Source organism: Hippocampus zosterae, chromosome 16, assembly GCF_025434085.1.
Source record: "Hippocampus zosterae strain Florida chromosome 16, ASM2543408v3, whole genome shotgun sequence".
Lineage (NCBI taxonomy): Eukaryota > Metazoa > Chordata > Actinopteri > Syngnathiformes > Syngnathidae > Hippocampus > Hippocampus zosterae.
In genome coordinates this window covers 4,222,020-4,237,614 of record NC_067466.1, presented here as the reverse complement: position 1 = coordinate 4,237,614, position 15,595 = coordinate 4,222,020, and the positions used below count along the sequence as shown (strand labels likewise).

The following is a 15,595-nucleotide window of genomic DNA, read 5'->3' as shown; positions in this document are numbered from 1 at the left end:
GATAAGTTCTGCTTGCAGTTGTCACAAATTAAGTCTGGAGCCCAAAAACGTAGATGTAAACAAGGTCTCCGTAACAAAAATAGGTTTAATGCTAATAATCGCACCGACAAAGTGGTAACATAAAGCGCTGGTCAAAACCAGTACCAGAGAGAACATAAACGAATAACAAAAAGCGCATGCACAAAAGGCAAGGGAGAAAATTAAAGACCGCCAATACAAACTATAACGATGTATCAAAATACACGCGAGCGAAAAGCCAAATCACAAAACCAAAATCGTACTTACAAAAAGCAGGTGTACCAAGAGTGCAAAACGCGAAACACGACAAGGTCACTCGCAAAATATTCCATGAGCAGCGAGAATAGCAATACCTAGTGATGGGTCCATGAGGCCTCATGAGGCGTGTCGACACACTGACACACTGTGTTGATACTGTGCTGATACTGTGTCACTGATCACTGCCACCTGCTGGACCTTCAAGATCCCTGCATCCAACCCACTCAACAGACTGAACTGACTGATAATTTTTTTGTATATTGAACATATAATATAATATACAATTCGGTAATAAATTGGCAAAAAGTGAATGTAAGATATAAAAAAAGGAAAAGAAAATAGTCATCATCACAAATATGTGTTCAAAGGAGTAGAAAGAAGTAAAAAAAACCCTAGAGTCCTACCCCTTCTTATATATGAATTGATCATTTTTCAAAATAGAAAAGAAAGTCTACATATCAACAAATGCTTTTACCCTTATGTATGCTGTACTTATACATTTTTACAACTTTAGGTTTGTATATACAGTACATACTCATTGGAGCACAAGTACATGTCGATTTTCTCATATTCATAATGGATGCTACATTTCATTAATATATTAAATAATCTCATCAATGTATTGCTATATTTCATGGGTGTATCGAATTTATTAGCTTAATTCTGATTTGTGTAGTTGTCTTGTACTACTCTCAAATTCATTTTTAATCTCAGCAAGAGAGTTACTCATTTTACTGGTCCGTTTCAGAATCATTCCACAGATTTACACCTATTACAGATACACTCCTTTGCGTGATGTTTGTTCGTGTTTTGGATTCTTCTGTATAGGTTAGTACCCCTTAAATTATGACAACTTTCTCGAATTTTAAAAAGCTTCTGGATGTTTTGGCAAAGGAGGTTATTGTGTGCTTTGTACATTGATTGGGCGATTTTGAAGTCAACCAGGTCATGAGATTTCATTGTTTAATTTGATAAACAGTGGATTTGTGGGTTCCGTCTATTTGGAGCCAGTGATTGTTTTAAAACTACAATACAAAGCAATCAGAACAGTGTTTTACTGGCATTTCCCCATATTTCCACACAATAGGTCAAATATGGAAGTAATAAAAGTGTGTACAAGGATTTCTTATTCAGCACATCCTTAGTTTTGGGAGGATCCCTATGGTTTGGGATATTTTTCTTTTATTATCTATTATGTAGCTGCCAGCACGGTTTTGCATCTACAACTGTTCCAAGACATTTTCATAAGGTCATTCATCGATTTGATGAAGTGTATACAATATCATTCACATCCATGCATTCATTCATTTTGCAACATTCAATGTGTTCAAATAATGTGAAGATCATTTGAATGAGGATGCTTGTGGGCTTTGATTTCACATGTTTATTGAGAAAAATAAGATGCTCCAAAGTTTTAAACTTCAGCCGGTTGAGTCTTTTACAAGCAATTTCTCCTGCTGTGAAGAACACACGCTCACAAGGGATGGATGTGGCTGGCGTACAAAGGAACTCCTTTGCGAGGTGGGAGAGGTTTGGGAAAGAAGTGTGTTGGTCCTTCCAGTACAGCTGCTTCCTGGAACCTTGAGTGTCAAACATGGAGTGGAGAGTCAACCAATAATTACTGATTGTCAATTAATCATCAACATAGCAACCGTGAAAAGATGAGTGAACGTTTGTATACCTGGCGTAATACCGGGTGTATCGCGAACTTCATTCTCATGCTTGGCCCGATAATGCCTCAGCATGGTGGAGGTGCTTCTGTTGGCGAATTGACTTGGCAAATTCGACATTTCACCTGTAATGAAATGTGAATAAGAAGTAACTAAGAGTTACCTTGAAGTGTATTCGGATTAGAATGGTACAACACGTCAATAATCTGAGAGGCACTCGGCGAGTGCCTCTCGCCGATAGGCTCTCGGCGACAGAAGGCGATTTGAATAAATAAATAAATAATACCTTATTCTCCAGGACATCAAAATGGTCCCACACGGCGGATGATTTGCGTCTCTGCTCCATAATCGGCAAGGAAGGCAAGGCACGAACACGAAGTCTGCACTGACACGAGCTTCGACAAGCGAGCGTGAGTGAGGTCTGGCTTGTTTCGGCAGGTGTTCCTTATAAACACTGTGTGGCGGGCTTTTGCTGCGTCAACGCCCTCTGCACTGAGTCGACGCCCCCTGGACTAAGTGGCGCAGCCTGTACTGTGCCAAGCAGCCGATGCAGGTGCAGTTCACGTGTCAATTAGCAGCCTGGACTGTGTCAACGCAGCCGATGTGTCAATTAGCAGCCTGGACTGTGTCAACACAGTCGATGTGTCAATTAGCAGCCTGGACTGTGTCAACGCAGTTCACGTGTCAATCACGTGACGTAATGAGCCAGCACATGCATCGACACGTGGTTTGCTCTGTGAGCCCGGCGCATGTGTCAATGCATCGGTGTCGCTGGACCCATCACTAGCAATACCAGAAACAATACTCCGACACAGGTGCATAGCAGAAGAGACCTTAAATAAAGAGTTTACAAATTACAGATTGGCCGCAGGTGCGTACCAAAGTCCGCTTAAAAAGAAATGTATAGGGAGCCAGTGAAGAGATGCCAGAGTAGGAGTTATGTGCTCCCTCTTACGAGTACCAGTCAAGAGGCGAGCAGCAGCATTCTGGACCAACTGGAGATGCGTAATGGAGGATTGGCTGACTCCATTGTAAAGTGCATGAAAGTAATCCAGCCGGGATGTGACGAGGGCATGAATTAATGTTTCAAAGTGCTCATGAGAAACAAGAGGTTTTACTTTAGCTAGCTGCCTAAGATGAAAGAAGCTGGATTCAACAAAGGCACCAATTTGCCGGTCCAATTTAAAATCAATGTCCAGTTTAAGACCCAAGTTCAAGGCTGTTGGCTTAAGATAAAGAGCCCAGGGGGCCAAGTCTAAAGGATGGGATGGACAAAGGCCACTGAGACCAAACACCATCACTTGTGTCTTTTTTTCCAGTGAAATTCAAGAAATTTCATACCATCCACGTCTAAGCTCGGTAGTATCTTACAGTCAAGTCGTAAACACTTAAAATCTGATCTCAGGCCGACCAGAAGCCTAATAGAAGCTAATATGATCACATTTTACAGGCGTAGTCTCGCTGCAGGCTTTTAATACGAGACATGGGAAGACCAGAAAGCAAAACATGAAAATAATCAGGATGATACATACAGTCTTGCTCATAAGTTTACATGAACTGGCAGTATTTTTCTAAAAATGTCCACCATTCTTCAAAGAAAACATCAGTGGCCAGAAAAAAAAAACCCAACTATTTCCATTTGATTGTACACCAATTGCCGGCGGCCCGGTAGCCCAGTGGTTAGCACGTCGGCTTCACAGTGCAGAGGTACCGGGTTCGATTCCAGCTCCGGCCTCCCTGTGTGGAGTTTGCATGTTCTCCCCGGGCCTGCGTGGGTTTTCTCCGGGTGCTCCGGTTTCCTCCCACATTCCAAAAATATGCATGGCAGGCTGATTAAACACTCTAAATTGTCCCTAGGTGTGAGTGTGAATGGTTGTTCGTCTCTGTGTGCCCTGCGATTGGCTGGCAACCGATTCAGGGTGTCCCCCGCCTACTGCCCGGAGACGGCTGGGATAGGCTCCAGCAACCCCCGTGACCCTCGTGAGGATCAAGCGGTTAGGAAGATGAATGAATGAATGAATGAATGTACACCAATTGCACTACAGGGCCCTTCAGAAAAGCACAATCATTAAAAAAACATAACATACAGTACATAATAACAATAATGAGACGGTCCCCGTTGAAAAATAAGAATTTGTGTTGCCTCCAAAGACCACATCAGTAGCTTGCGGGACTTTTCCAAAAATAGCCCACAAGTGATGTGATTTTCTGGAAATGGCATATACGTGATCGTTTAAAAAGGCAAACGCTGGGAGAGATTTATCAGGAAGAAAATGTTGCATATCTGATATGTGTCAGAGGTAGAGCGACTCATCTGGTTAACCGGAGGGTCCACTGTTCGATTTTGGGTCTGTCTTGAGTCATGTATCCTTGGGCAAGACACTTTTCCAACCTTGCCTACAGTGTCACTCAAGCTGGCGCATAATGTCAATTATGTTTAATGTCAATTAAGTGTTCATCAATCAATAAAAGGTTATTAATTTTCATAAAATAATAAATAACAAAAAAACGCCTGATAAAGGCAAGGAGGAAAATATGAACGGAAATAGCTTGTCATGAAAAGACAAGAAAAGAACCAAGACACAAAGGATACAAAACCGAGTCTAAGCTTAGCAACAAAAACACTTACTTTGACAAAACCGAAAACGAGCCGTGAACTAGAAAGATCGTCTAGAGCAGGTGTCCCCAAACTACGGCCCGCGGGCCATATCCGGGCATGTTTGACCCAGCCCTCTAACCCTCCTGTTGTCCTCGGGTCAAAATGACCCGTCACTGTGTTAAAAACGCCCCAAACCCCCCCTAAATGATCATTTTTCTAACTTGAAATTTTATGACTTTTCCTAGATTGTCCCCAACTGCAGAAAAATTGAAATGTTTTATTCACATTTCCATGGAAGCTGTACAAAAAAAGAGTACAAAGGTGTTCTTCGGGGCAAAATGACCCATGACACAAATAGGGTTGAAATCAAAGTCACATAGTTTTACACACCATAGAATGTTTCAGTGTTTTAGTTGTGTCTCAGATCAATTTGTAGAACAAGACGATAGCAGACATAAACAAGACAAGATAGGTGGTGTTCTCGTATATGGCAGAATTCTTTTTTTTTGTGGATTTCAAGGGGCTATAAAAAGAGAGAGTTGTTTAGGTATTATTTATTTCCTGTTTTTTCTGTGAAGAATTCAGAGAGGGTTATTTAGTTATTATTTATTTCATTAATACTGTTATTATTTGTTTCCTGACTTTTTTCTGTAAAGAACCTGGAAAGGGTTATTTGGTTATGTGTGGCTTTCTGGGAAACAATAATTTTTTTAAGCTCCCCTACGATCGCTGATGTTACAAACTGACATCGGCCCCCCATCAGAGAAGGGAAAAGTTGTTATGTGGCCCTCACAGGAAAAAGTTTGGGGACCCCTGCTCTACATCACAGGGGTCAAACTCAGGTCCTGCAGGGCCGCTGTCCTGCATGTTTTCCAAGTCTCCCTGTTGCAACACACCTGATTCAAAGTAACATGTTCAAGTTCAGGCTTGCGCAGTGCTTGATAATGATCTGATCATTTGAATCAGGTGTGTTGGAACAGGGAGACTTGGAAAACATGCAGGGCAACGGCCCTCCAGGACCTGAGTTTGATACCTATGGTCTAGAGCAGTGGTCACCAACATGGTGCCCGCGGGCACCAGGTAGCCCGTGAAGACCACTTGAGTAGCCCGCCAGTGCCTGGACATTGTGATTTGCTAGTAGAAATTATGATTTAAAAATGCAAACATTGGCAGTACTGTGAGACATTTCGAAACACGATCAAAGTCTGACAATTTAAATCATCAAGTATTAAAAATAACACATCCTCATATTATTGAAGGTATTTTGGACAAATATGTTATTTCAGACGTGTATCAATTTGGTAGCCCTTCACACAATCGGTACACATGAAGTTGCTCTCACCCTCAAAAATGTTGGTGACACCTGGTCTAGAGAATTCAACACTCTGAGACAAAGTCATGAATGAAGTGAGGAAAAATCCGACAAAGGGTTGACATCTTGACAGTCCTTCAATCCATGGCAATTGTTAAGAACATTGGCAGCAGGTGTGCACACTGAAGGGAGGGCCTTTGACTACCACCTGCTGGAGACATACAAGAACAGCAACATGACACTCTGTTTTGAGAGAGATTACATTTACTTAACTTTTTTCCCCTAAATTCAGGATGTATGTAAGATAATATGAAAAAACGTTTATTTATCTCACAATGGACAAATTCCCAATTTACAGCTGCAAAATTATGAAAGGGAGAAGTAGAAGAACAAGTGTGTGTGTGTGTGTGTGTGTGAGTGTGTGCGTGTGTGTGTGTGTGTGTGTGTGTGCGTGTGTGTGTGTAAGAACAAAAAATATATAAATAAATATAAATTATAAAATATAAATATACACATATTAAAAATGGGTGAGTGGGGGGGTGAGTCCAGGTTATCAGGTCTGTCTATTCAATTGCCTGACAGCAGTCGGCAGGAACGAGGGGCGGTACTGCTCCTCCTTGAAGCGTGGATGTATCAGTCCCTGGCTGAAGGAGCTGCCCAGTGCTGTCAGGGTGGCCTGGAGGAGGTGGGAGGGTCTGTCCTTCATAGCCTTTAGCTTGGCTAGCATCCTCCTGTTGCCCACCTCCTCCAGAGTGTCCAGGAAGCAACCCAGGACAGAACTGACCATCCTGACCAGTCGCTCCAGTCTCTTTCTGTCACGGGCCGAGATACTGCCTGACCAGCAGAGTCATAGAAGGTCTTCAGGAGTGACCCTTGAACTCCAAAATACCTGCTTACTGAGCAGGAAGAGCGTCCGTGTTGTTCGACCAGTCTAGTTTATTATGAAGAAGAACACCCAGGTACTTGTAGAAGGTCACCTTTTCGATATCCGTACACTGGATGTTCATCGATGCAGGTGAAGACAGTGTGCATGTGGTAATAGTGTGTGAATGTGTGTGTGTGTGTGTTTGTGTACACATACACATTCATACACATTTGTTTTTTAGCTGATAACACAGTTTGTGTTTTACATGAGATCGCTGTATAGAGTAATGAGAGCCTCTCAAAGCGAGCGGTAGCATAAGATGACCGACAGTGGTCTCACTTCTCCCTACGGCGAGTAAACGGCATTGTTAAAAACGGCATCATATAGAAGTCACAGGGTGCATCCTCTCTGAAAGAAAAGATGAAAACAAGGAAATTGCTATGCCTGGAGCAGCGACAATCGAAGTTAGTTTCCAGCCACGGACAGATTGTTGCTTGGCCCAATTTCTTGTCAGAATATCTTGTCATTTGTCATGCTTTCATAGCATGCATGTCATATTCATTCAATCAAATTGATTTTTTTTTTTTTTGCCCAGTCTGAGTTTTTCTGACACATGTACTGAAAACTTCATATAAGAGAAAGAGATTCTGGCCTGCACAATGTAAAAATAGTCTCGCAAATGGTAGAGCCTTAGTCAAACACTGGCATTGACTCACTTGTTTGAAGGAAGTGCTTCAAAAGTAGGGTTGGGCCAAAGAAACATGCACATTTACACACACATATAATTGCATAGCCTGGCGAAATGTAGTGGAAGGTCTGCTGGAGTCAGGACCATCTGGGTGGGTGCATGCTCCCAAATGTGTTCTCTGTAATTAGGCTTGGGCCTGGCTCAATCTGGTTCAAACTAATTCCAACCTCTCATTTCCCGAAAACACGCCCAGAATACATAAGGCACCTTCCAATACTGTCCAAAGCTCTTGCTTTGCAACTACTTTTTCTGCGCACCACTGGAGTAAGCTGGAAGACATACAGTAAGTGGTTGTTTTGCCTAAACTTGGCATGTGCTGTAAAAAATGTATCTTGTTCATGTTTCAAAAATGGACCTTTATGGACCTACGCAACATACCAGATAACATGATTATCCTGCATGTTTTGACATATTAGGTATTCAAAATGTCCATTGCCAAGGAAGCGGCAAAGGCCATGCTCTCTGATGCCCTGTTGCCAGACAGTGCCACGCTAAACCGGATCAGCCACCTGGAGCTGGAACTTCCCTTGGACAGGGTCATCAAATATGTATCTGTTGGCCTCCCTTTGTTGCTGGTCTGCATGGCCTTTGCCCGTGAGGTGTCCCTCGGTAAGAAAGTCTATGTCCATTTGTTTGCCTTCTGTTTGCTTTTGTCCCTCATAATAATTATGCATGAGTGCTCATTATTTTTTGTAAAGCATGCCAATTACGTCCTCCTCTATAACTGTGGGATCCATTATTCAACCTTAAGCAAATGATTTACCTGTAATAATTAGTCACACTTGATGAAATAATAAGTGTGTAACCATCCGTATGAGTTAGCAGTGAAAAAAAGTACATGTAAAACCACAAGATTTAAAAAAAAGAATAATTTTGTGACCTTTGACTTCTCCCAAAGGAGTTGCCACAACAAGTCATTTGCATGATTTAACATTTTTTATGTATGCCAGATGCCCTCCCTAACACAACCCAGCCCTCTTTGTTTTTCTTTTAATCTGGGCCCCGGACAGGCAACACATCACTGCACAACGAGTGCAATCACTATTCAACAATTATTGGCAATAACAGTCAAGTCTGTAAAGGAGTTGGCCTGTGTCTTGATTGCATTGTCTTGATATTATTTGCATGACGAATGGATAATAGGAAAGCCACAAATATATTAAAATAGAGCAAGATAAATATTTTCCAGACTTTGTTCCCACCATTATTCTGTTCTATAACCTGTACAACTCAATTTAACCCTTTTGGGGACGGCAGTTACGACAGTGGAGAGCTTATCATGTTACAGGATGCATGGAAGGATTAAAAAAAAAAAGTTCTGTCACCATCGGCCAAAGATATAAAACTGACTAGCTCCAGCCTTGGCCAGGAATCAAACTCATGTAAGCCAAAGCAGCTGTGCCAACCATACGCACTTTTGTACTATATGTACCCTACAAGTTTGCCAAGGGTTACCCAGATGCCTGATGATGATGAAGTGCTACTTTAAAACATGACAATACAATTTACTGTGTATAGTACTAGTTTTCTTGACACTCTAGGCTGCTCCCTTTTCCAGAAATAGTCGACGGTTGTTGTTCTTTGGGCATCATGGAAATGAAAGTCAGCCAAGGAGTCAATGGGGCGGGGTGAGCAGCAGTGGGGTGTTTGCAATAGAAGGGACCAGCTCTTTAATCTCGGACAATTTCAGTGAGGCTAGAAAATGAGCATGGGGTGAATGTAGGACAAAATACATACAGTTCAACATGTTTTGGGCACAGTAGAGGCCTTCTTTTGGACGATATGAACATATGGTATCAAGAGGTATTCGTTATTATAACCCTTGTGATTACATCTTCACAGATGTGATTTTTAAAAATGTGACCAGTGAGAAGCTCTCAAAAAAATTTGTGGCTGGTCAATCACGGATGTGCGATAAGGTATGTCGAAGACATTTATTTCAGTGTTGTGTTTGATTTTTGACTACTTCAGTAGTAATGTTTGAGCTTTGTTGTGGAGGAATGATGTATTAGCTCGTCTTCGTAGTTACGCCAAACTTTGCAGTTCCACAAAAGTTTGATGCGAGAGCCTGGTTTCCCAGAGTACAAAATTTGCCCCGTGGCGATGTCTTCTAACAATGCCTGACATTTGCCAAGAATTTCAGACGGTTAATTGCCGGCGGGGGAAAAATAATTAACAACCATGCATTCATCCAAGGACTGTATTTGTTTGCATTTTTCACAGGTATCATGATGATATCAAGCATGTCAGTGTTGGCATGCTCAGGTATATTGGGAAAATGTTAGTTCGAAGTATGTTGTACGCTTTATATGGAGACGATGTAACATTTCCTCCTAATGCGTTGGACGAGCTGACATCCTAAGATTTAATTAGAGAGAGCGTGTTCCTGCAGAGCATATGTGGAGGCTAGGCTTCAAAAATAGATGCCCTATGCTTCAATTTGTGAGGCTCAGTCAATGTTGGTGGGGCACAGCTCTTGTGTTTTCCCTCCCTAGTTTGCGTTTAAGGGTGGAGTACAGTCGTGAAATGACAGCTGGGTGTGGGTTGTTTGGATTATATGTGGCTGTGTGAATGTCAACTAAGTACAAGGTGAAGAAGACAATTTTGGGGAGTAGTCACAGATGGTTTTCAAAATGGTGCGCAGCATTTAGCACACCGTTTATACAGCCTTTTTTTAAGTATTACACATGTTAAAACATTTTGAAAACATGTCTTTGTCAACAACATCACATTCAGTCATGGACACCTAACCCACTAGCACCATCAACAAGGAACCCCTCGTCACGGAATAGTGCTACGCCTCAGGAGCGATTCACTAGGTGGGCTTTTGCCACAACACAATGTGCTTTGATTTGGACAAATTGGAGCCCGCGGGCCACAGCCGGCCTGTCCAGTTTCTGCAGCCTTTGGGAATTCAAGATAAAACATCAAGGATGTACTGCTTTTATTTTAACGCACAAAGTACATAAATGTTCGCAGTGCAAGAAAACAAGAGCAGCGACATGATTCCGGTGTTGTCAACTTCAATATATCGTCACTGTATTCAGATACATCTCTGACCATCCAGCCACTAATATGAAAAATATAAATAGCTAGAACACCAACTGTTAGCCTCATGTTAGCCACAATCTCTTTTTTATTTTATTTCCTGCACAGTGGAGGGAAGAGAAGAATTATCCACTGAAATGATTTGGTAGTTATAAGAACAGGTAATACAAAAAAAAATGTTTTGAACCGTTTTCTGATGTAAATGATACAAGTTTATCGAATCGAACCCAATCGTTCCACTTTGAAATGTATCGAGCTACGTATCGAATCATCTTTTATTGGAGAGCTATATATTTAAAGGAAATGGCACATTTACCCTATTGGGAACTTCATTCAAATGTGTGTTCAATTACAACAAAAGTCAGTGCATCATACTCTCTCGAATTAAGCCATACCATATTGATCACAATGTGATCTCATTGACTGGAACCGAATTGAATCATTCTTACTTGCAAATTGAACCGCGCTTGAATAGTTTCACACCTAACGAGAACCTTATCGAATGGTCTATTAGCTCATTTGTCAGGTTTGTGCTTATAATGTCAGCACACTTTCAAAATATAAATTCCCATATGAGCAGATTACACTACTGATAACGTTGTTTTATTTTTGTTGGTTTGTTTTCCCGCAGGGCCGCAGATCAGCTGTTTTCCTCCTAGCAATTTCACAATGAAGCAGGCCAGCTATGTTGATACATATTGCTGGGACTCCCTCATGCATCACGAGTTTGACAGCAATGGCAACTTTGAGGAGCGCTCCCTTTGGGTACACAAAGTGGGTGAAATTCATTCATTCATTCATTATGAAGCTGACTGTTCAGTACTATAACGCAGCAGTCCCCAACCTTTTTTGCCCCACGGACTGGTTTAATGTCCAATAATGTTTTCAGGGACCGGCCTTTAATGTGTGGCGGATAAATACAACAAAATTATATGATGTGACATGCATGAAAACTAGCATTTTTAAAAAACATAATTAACACGAATCACGACATAAGAAACGTCCTATCTGGCCGCAACACTCTCTGGTCGCTATAGTAACGTTTAATAAACGTGCCTTCAAAATAAGATACACCGCAAATATACAAGTGCATGAAAAATACGACTCACCATCGCAGCATATTATGCAGTGGGCTTGGTGCGTGGGAATCTCCCGTTGAGATAAATCCGTATTTTAAGTAGGACTCCTGATACTGTTTAGCAAATGTAGCCTTCTTTTTCTTGAAAGTCGTAGGCTCCTCTTCTGTCCCCTTCTCAAAGAAACTTTCCAAAGACGTTTGTTTTTTTACTCGCTTTTCTATCTCCCACGTTTCATTTTAGCGGTAACCTATCACGTGACCGAGAAGCGCGCCTTAACCTGCGTCAAGAGTGACAGAGAATCCTGTAATTTTTCAAATTAAAACATCTTTCAGATTCCAAAATAAATAAAACGGAAGTAATGTAAGTTATTTATTCTATCTCTGTGGCCCGGTACCAAATTACCCACGGACCGGTACCGGTCTGCGGCCTGGGGGTCTGAGACCACTGCTATAACATACTGTAAAGAAATTGTTGTTGCTTTTGCTGCCCACCATTTTGAGTCTTCTTCCATTTTCTGTCTGTCACTCTTTCTCTAGATGTTCCCGTATTCTCTCCTGGCTATGGCGGTGTTAATGTATCTGCCGGCTCTTATCTGGCGCCAGCTTGTTGTGCCTTCCCTGGGCTCAGACTTGCTCTTCGTCATTGACGAACTGGATAAATCGTACAACCGCTCAGTCCGATTGGCTCAGAGCATCCTTGATATGCGTCAGAACACCAAGAACCCGTTAACGTTTCAGGCAGAGCTGCAGAGGTAGGAAATAATGACCCGGTGCCTTTGTTAAATTGGTTGACTTGTAAATACAGGAATCAAAAATGAACGAAAATAAGAACTGGGATTCCTCTCAGCAACTGAAACAGCTTCTCGGAAGACCTCTAAAATTACAGAGTGTGTCTTTAGGATTTTTCACCATTCATCCATAGCAGAATGACTCCCAATTACAGCTCTGGTTCATTCTTCAAGTTGTTTAATGAGGGTGATGTCAAGGCTTGTGCAAAGCCAGTCAAATTCTCATTCAACCATGTCTATATGAACATCATTTTGTGCATTGGGGCACAGTGCCTTCAAAGAAGAAAAAATGCATCTACCAAAGTCAGCAGAAATCAGTAGAAATTTCAGTTATGCCAAAATCTGTTATCTCTAAGGTAAACTAAACATTGCATTATCAACAAAATGAGGGTATTTTCAAATTCATGGGCAAAGCTCATGAAGTTATTTTTTTCTTTTTGTTGCGACTGTGATTAATAAAGGTCATATTAAAATTTTCCACTCCATACAGAAAATGCTTTGCAAAAGGTGGCCAAATGATGAAGATTATTCTCTTTTCATTCAATACGTGAATTATTTTGTGGAAAGATGGCTGAAGCAAAAGTGTCATCTCTTTCTACCTAATTCAATGTACTTGAGTAACAATAAGGTAACGTTTTCGCAAAATTAGGCGAAAGAGTCTTTATAGAAGCCTCCTGTGGGTAATGCGGTAAGCAGCTCATTCAAGTTAAATATAGAATGTCCTCATTTCCCACGAGGACTCATGAGCAGCTGTATGAACATTGAAGTGGAAGTGCTCACGTTCTTCTCTTTTTGTTCCCGCACAGAGCGAAGAGGAAGCGGTACTTTGAGTATCCCCTCCTGGAGAGATACATGCAATGCAAGCAAAACTCCTACTTCCTCGTGAGCATGCTTTTCCTGCGAGGCTTCCTCCTGCTGACCTTCATGACAGCTGCCTGTCTTTACCTGGCCTACTTCCACCTGTCCGCTTTTCTGCAGGATGAGTTCAGCTGTTTTGTGCGTAGCGGCATGCTACGGGATCAGAACTGGATTCCTGAGCTGGTTCAATGTAAAATGATCGGCCAGTTGGTCTTTCAGGTGATCAGCGTGGCTAATGGGGCCATCTATGTTCTGTTGGCACCAATTGTCCTCTTCAGTGTTATCCGGCTCTTCGTTTGGGACACCACCTTCATCTCCGTATATGAGGTCCTTCCAGCCCTAGATGTTCTCAACAAACGCAGGCTAGGATGTCCCCTGAATGATCTCAATGTGCTCCTGCTCTTCCTGCGGGCGAATGTCGCACACCTCAAGTCATATGGGAAGGTTCGAGCTTTGTGCTCTCTGGCACCGCCCATGGTTGGTAAGACGACAGCGGGACAAGGACTGAACGCACTGCTGAGCCAAGAGGAGTTGGAAGAACGGGAGGAGGCCGAAATGGAGTTGGCCGAGGAGGTGCAGGAAGCCAAAGAGGAAGGGAAGTTTAACCTCGTGGATATCATGACTATTCTGGGAGCGGCGCAGGGAAGAATTGTAAACTGCAATGAACAGAGGCCAATGGTGGAAGAGAATATGAGTTTTGGTACCGTAACACTGATCTACACACTTAAACGTATCCTACTAGTGGCTATTTTCACCTACATCATTTGGGATGTACAGAAAATCATTAAGTGAACTTGACAACTGTCAAGGTTCTAAAAAAAAAAAAGTTCACATTACATGCAAGTCTGTTAATGGCGATCATTGTTCTGCACAATTTTTAGTTTGTATTTTGATGCTTTATGAGCTTTCCACATTTCCATACTGAATCACCTCTATTAGTCAGAGTGAAAACTAATGGTGAATGTGGGAGGGATGGATTTGTAGTCGTTCTAACAACCTCTCTGTCTCTTCACAGAGCCAAACCACCAGGGGTACCATGAGTTGAAGGAGACTGCACCGTTTAGTAAATACTAGGCCTCTTATGGACTGAATCATTGTGAAAAGCTGGGGGAGAAAGGTTTTGGATACTTGAAGGGGCATATTCTCCCATGTGCTTGAGTCAGAAAAGGTGCGCAGCGGCACACTTTTTTTGGGGGGGGGGGGGGGGGGGGATGCAGAGATTCTCTCATCATTGCACCTTCATGAAAAATGCCCATTCTGGGTGAAGTGACCATGAAATGAGTGTTCTGTCAGAAAGGTAGTCATGTTTGTTTGTTTTTTTTTGTCTTTAACATTCATTACCGTATTTTCCGCACTAAAAGACGCACTGGATTATGAGGCGCACCTTCAATGAATGGCTATTTTGTAAAAATGTTTCATACATTGGACGCTTCGCATTATAAGGCGCAATCTACAATGCCTCTACTAGATGATGCTATGCTCCCTCCATTCAACTCGAGAGGGGTCCGTTCAACTTGAGAGGCGTTCATGACCGCCTCTGAAAAATTTAAGTTAACTCTTACTGTACTTAAATGAAACTACGAAAATTTAAAATAATGCATCAAAACTGAAAATCAACCGAGGAAATCGCTAAATAAATTCCAGGTCCCCCCCCCCCCCCCTTCAGAATTTATTTTGTGATTTCCTTGCTTGATTTTCTTCGTGGTTTAATTGAAGTAATAATTAATATTTTTTTCGGAGATGGCCATGAACGCCTCTCGAGTGGAATGGAAGAGAAGGCACGGAGACGGACAAAGACGTACAGAACCTGTATTTGTTGAGACTGTGAAAACCATGAATAAAGTCTGCGTTTAAAAAAACAACAACACAGCTCTCTTTTTTTTTCAACAAATACAGGTGCGTCTTTGTCCGTCTCCCTATCTTCTTTTTTTCCGGGCAATTCGAGAGCCGTTCATGACCACCTCCGAAAAATGCATTGGCATTTCCTTGATTGTAGCTCCACAGTACGATCAAATGTCAGTAGTAGTTATTTATTCCTTTATTTTGTATTCACAAATGATGAAATCACAATATAAATTCTGTAGGGGGGGCTATAGAATTTATTTTGTGATATCCTTGCATGCTTTTCAGTTTTTCATGTATTATTTTCAATTTTTGTAGTTTCATTGAAGTAATCGTCAGTTTGGTTTTTTGGAGGCAGTCTTGAACGCCTCTCGAGTCGAACGGAAGAAGGCACGGAGAGAGACAAAGACGTACCTGTATTTGTTGAGACTGTTTTAAAAAATACTGTAACACCACAGCTCTCCTTTTTTTCGGATCTGCAACACAAACTTATTTAATAAAGCAGTGACAC

At 41.8% G+C, this 15,595-nt stretch overlaps 1 protein-coding gene and 1 long non-coding RNA gene across 2 annotated transcripts in view; one reads left to right on the top strand and one right to left on the bottom strand.

Moving 5' to 3' along the window:
- Positions 1-14,438, top strand: part of pknox2 (pbx/knotted 1 homeobox 2) — a 135,789-nt gene extending 121,351 nt beyond the window's left edge. The window contains exons 13-17 of the mRNA XM_052047667.1: positions 19-70; positions 7,887-8,079; positions 11,150-11,292; positions 12,134-12,348; positions 13,191-14,438. Of these exons, the coding sequence (XP_051903627.1) occupies positions 19-70; positions 7,887-8,079; positions 11,150-11,292; positions 12,134-12,348; positions 13,191-14,034 (1,447 nt within the window). The 3' untranslated portion in view covers positions 14,035-14,438. The remainder of the gene's footprint in view (positions 1-18; positions 71-7,886; positions 8,080-11,149; positions 11,293-12,133; positions 12,349-13,190) is intronic.
- LOC127587838 (uncharacterized) lies at positions 1,686-2,607 on the bottom strand. Its single transcript, XR_007958873.1, has 3 exons — positions 2,233-2,607; positions 1,958-2,071; positions 1,686-1,856 (listed from the first exon to the last, which is right to left on the bottom strand). It is a non-coding gene; the product is annotated as an uncharacterized LOC127587838 (long non-coding RNA).
- Positions 14,439-15,595: the final 1,157 nt, after the last annotated feature.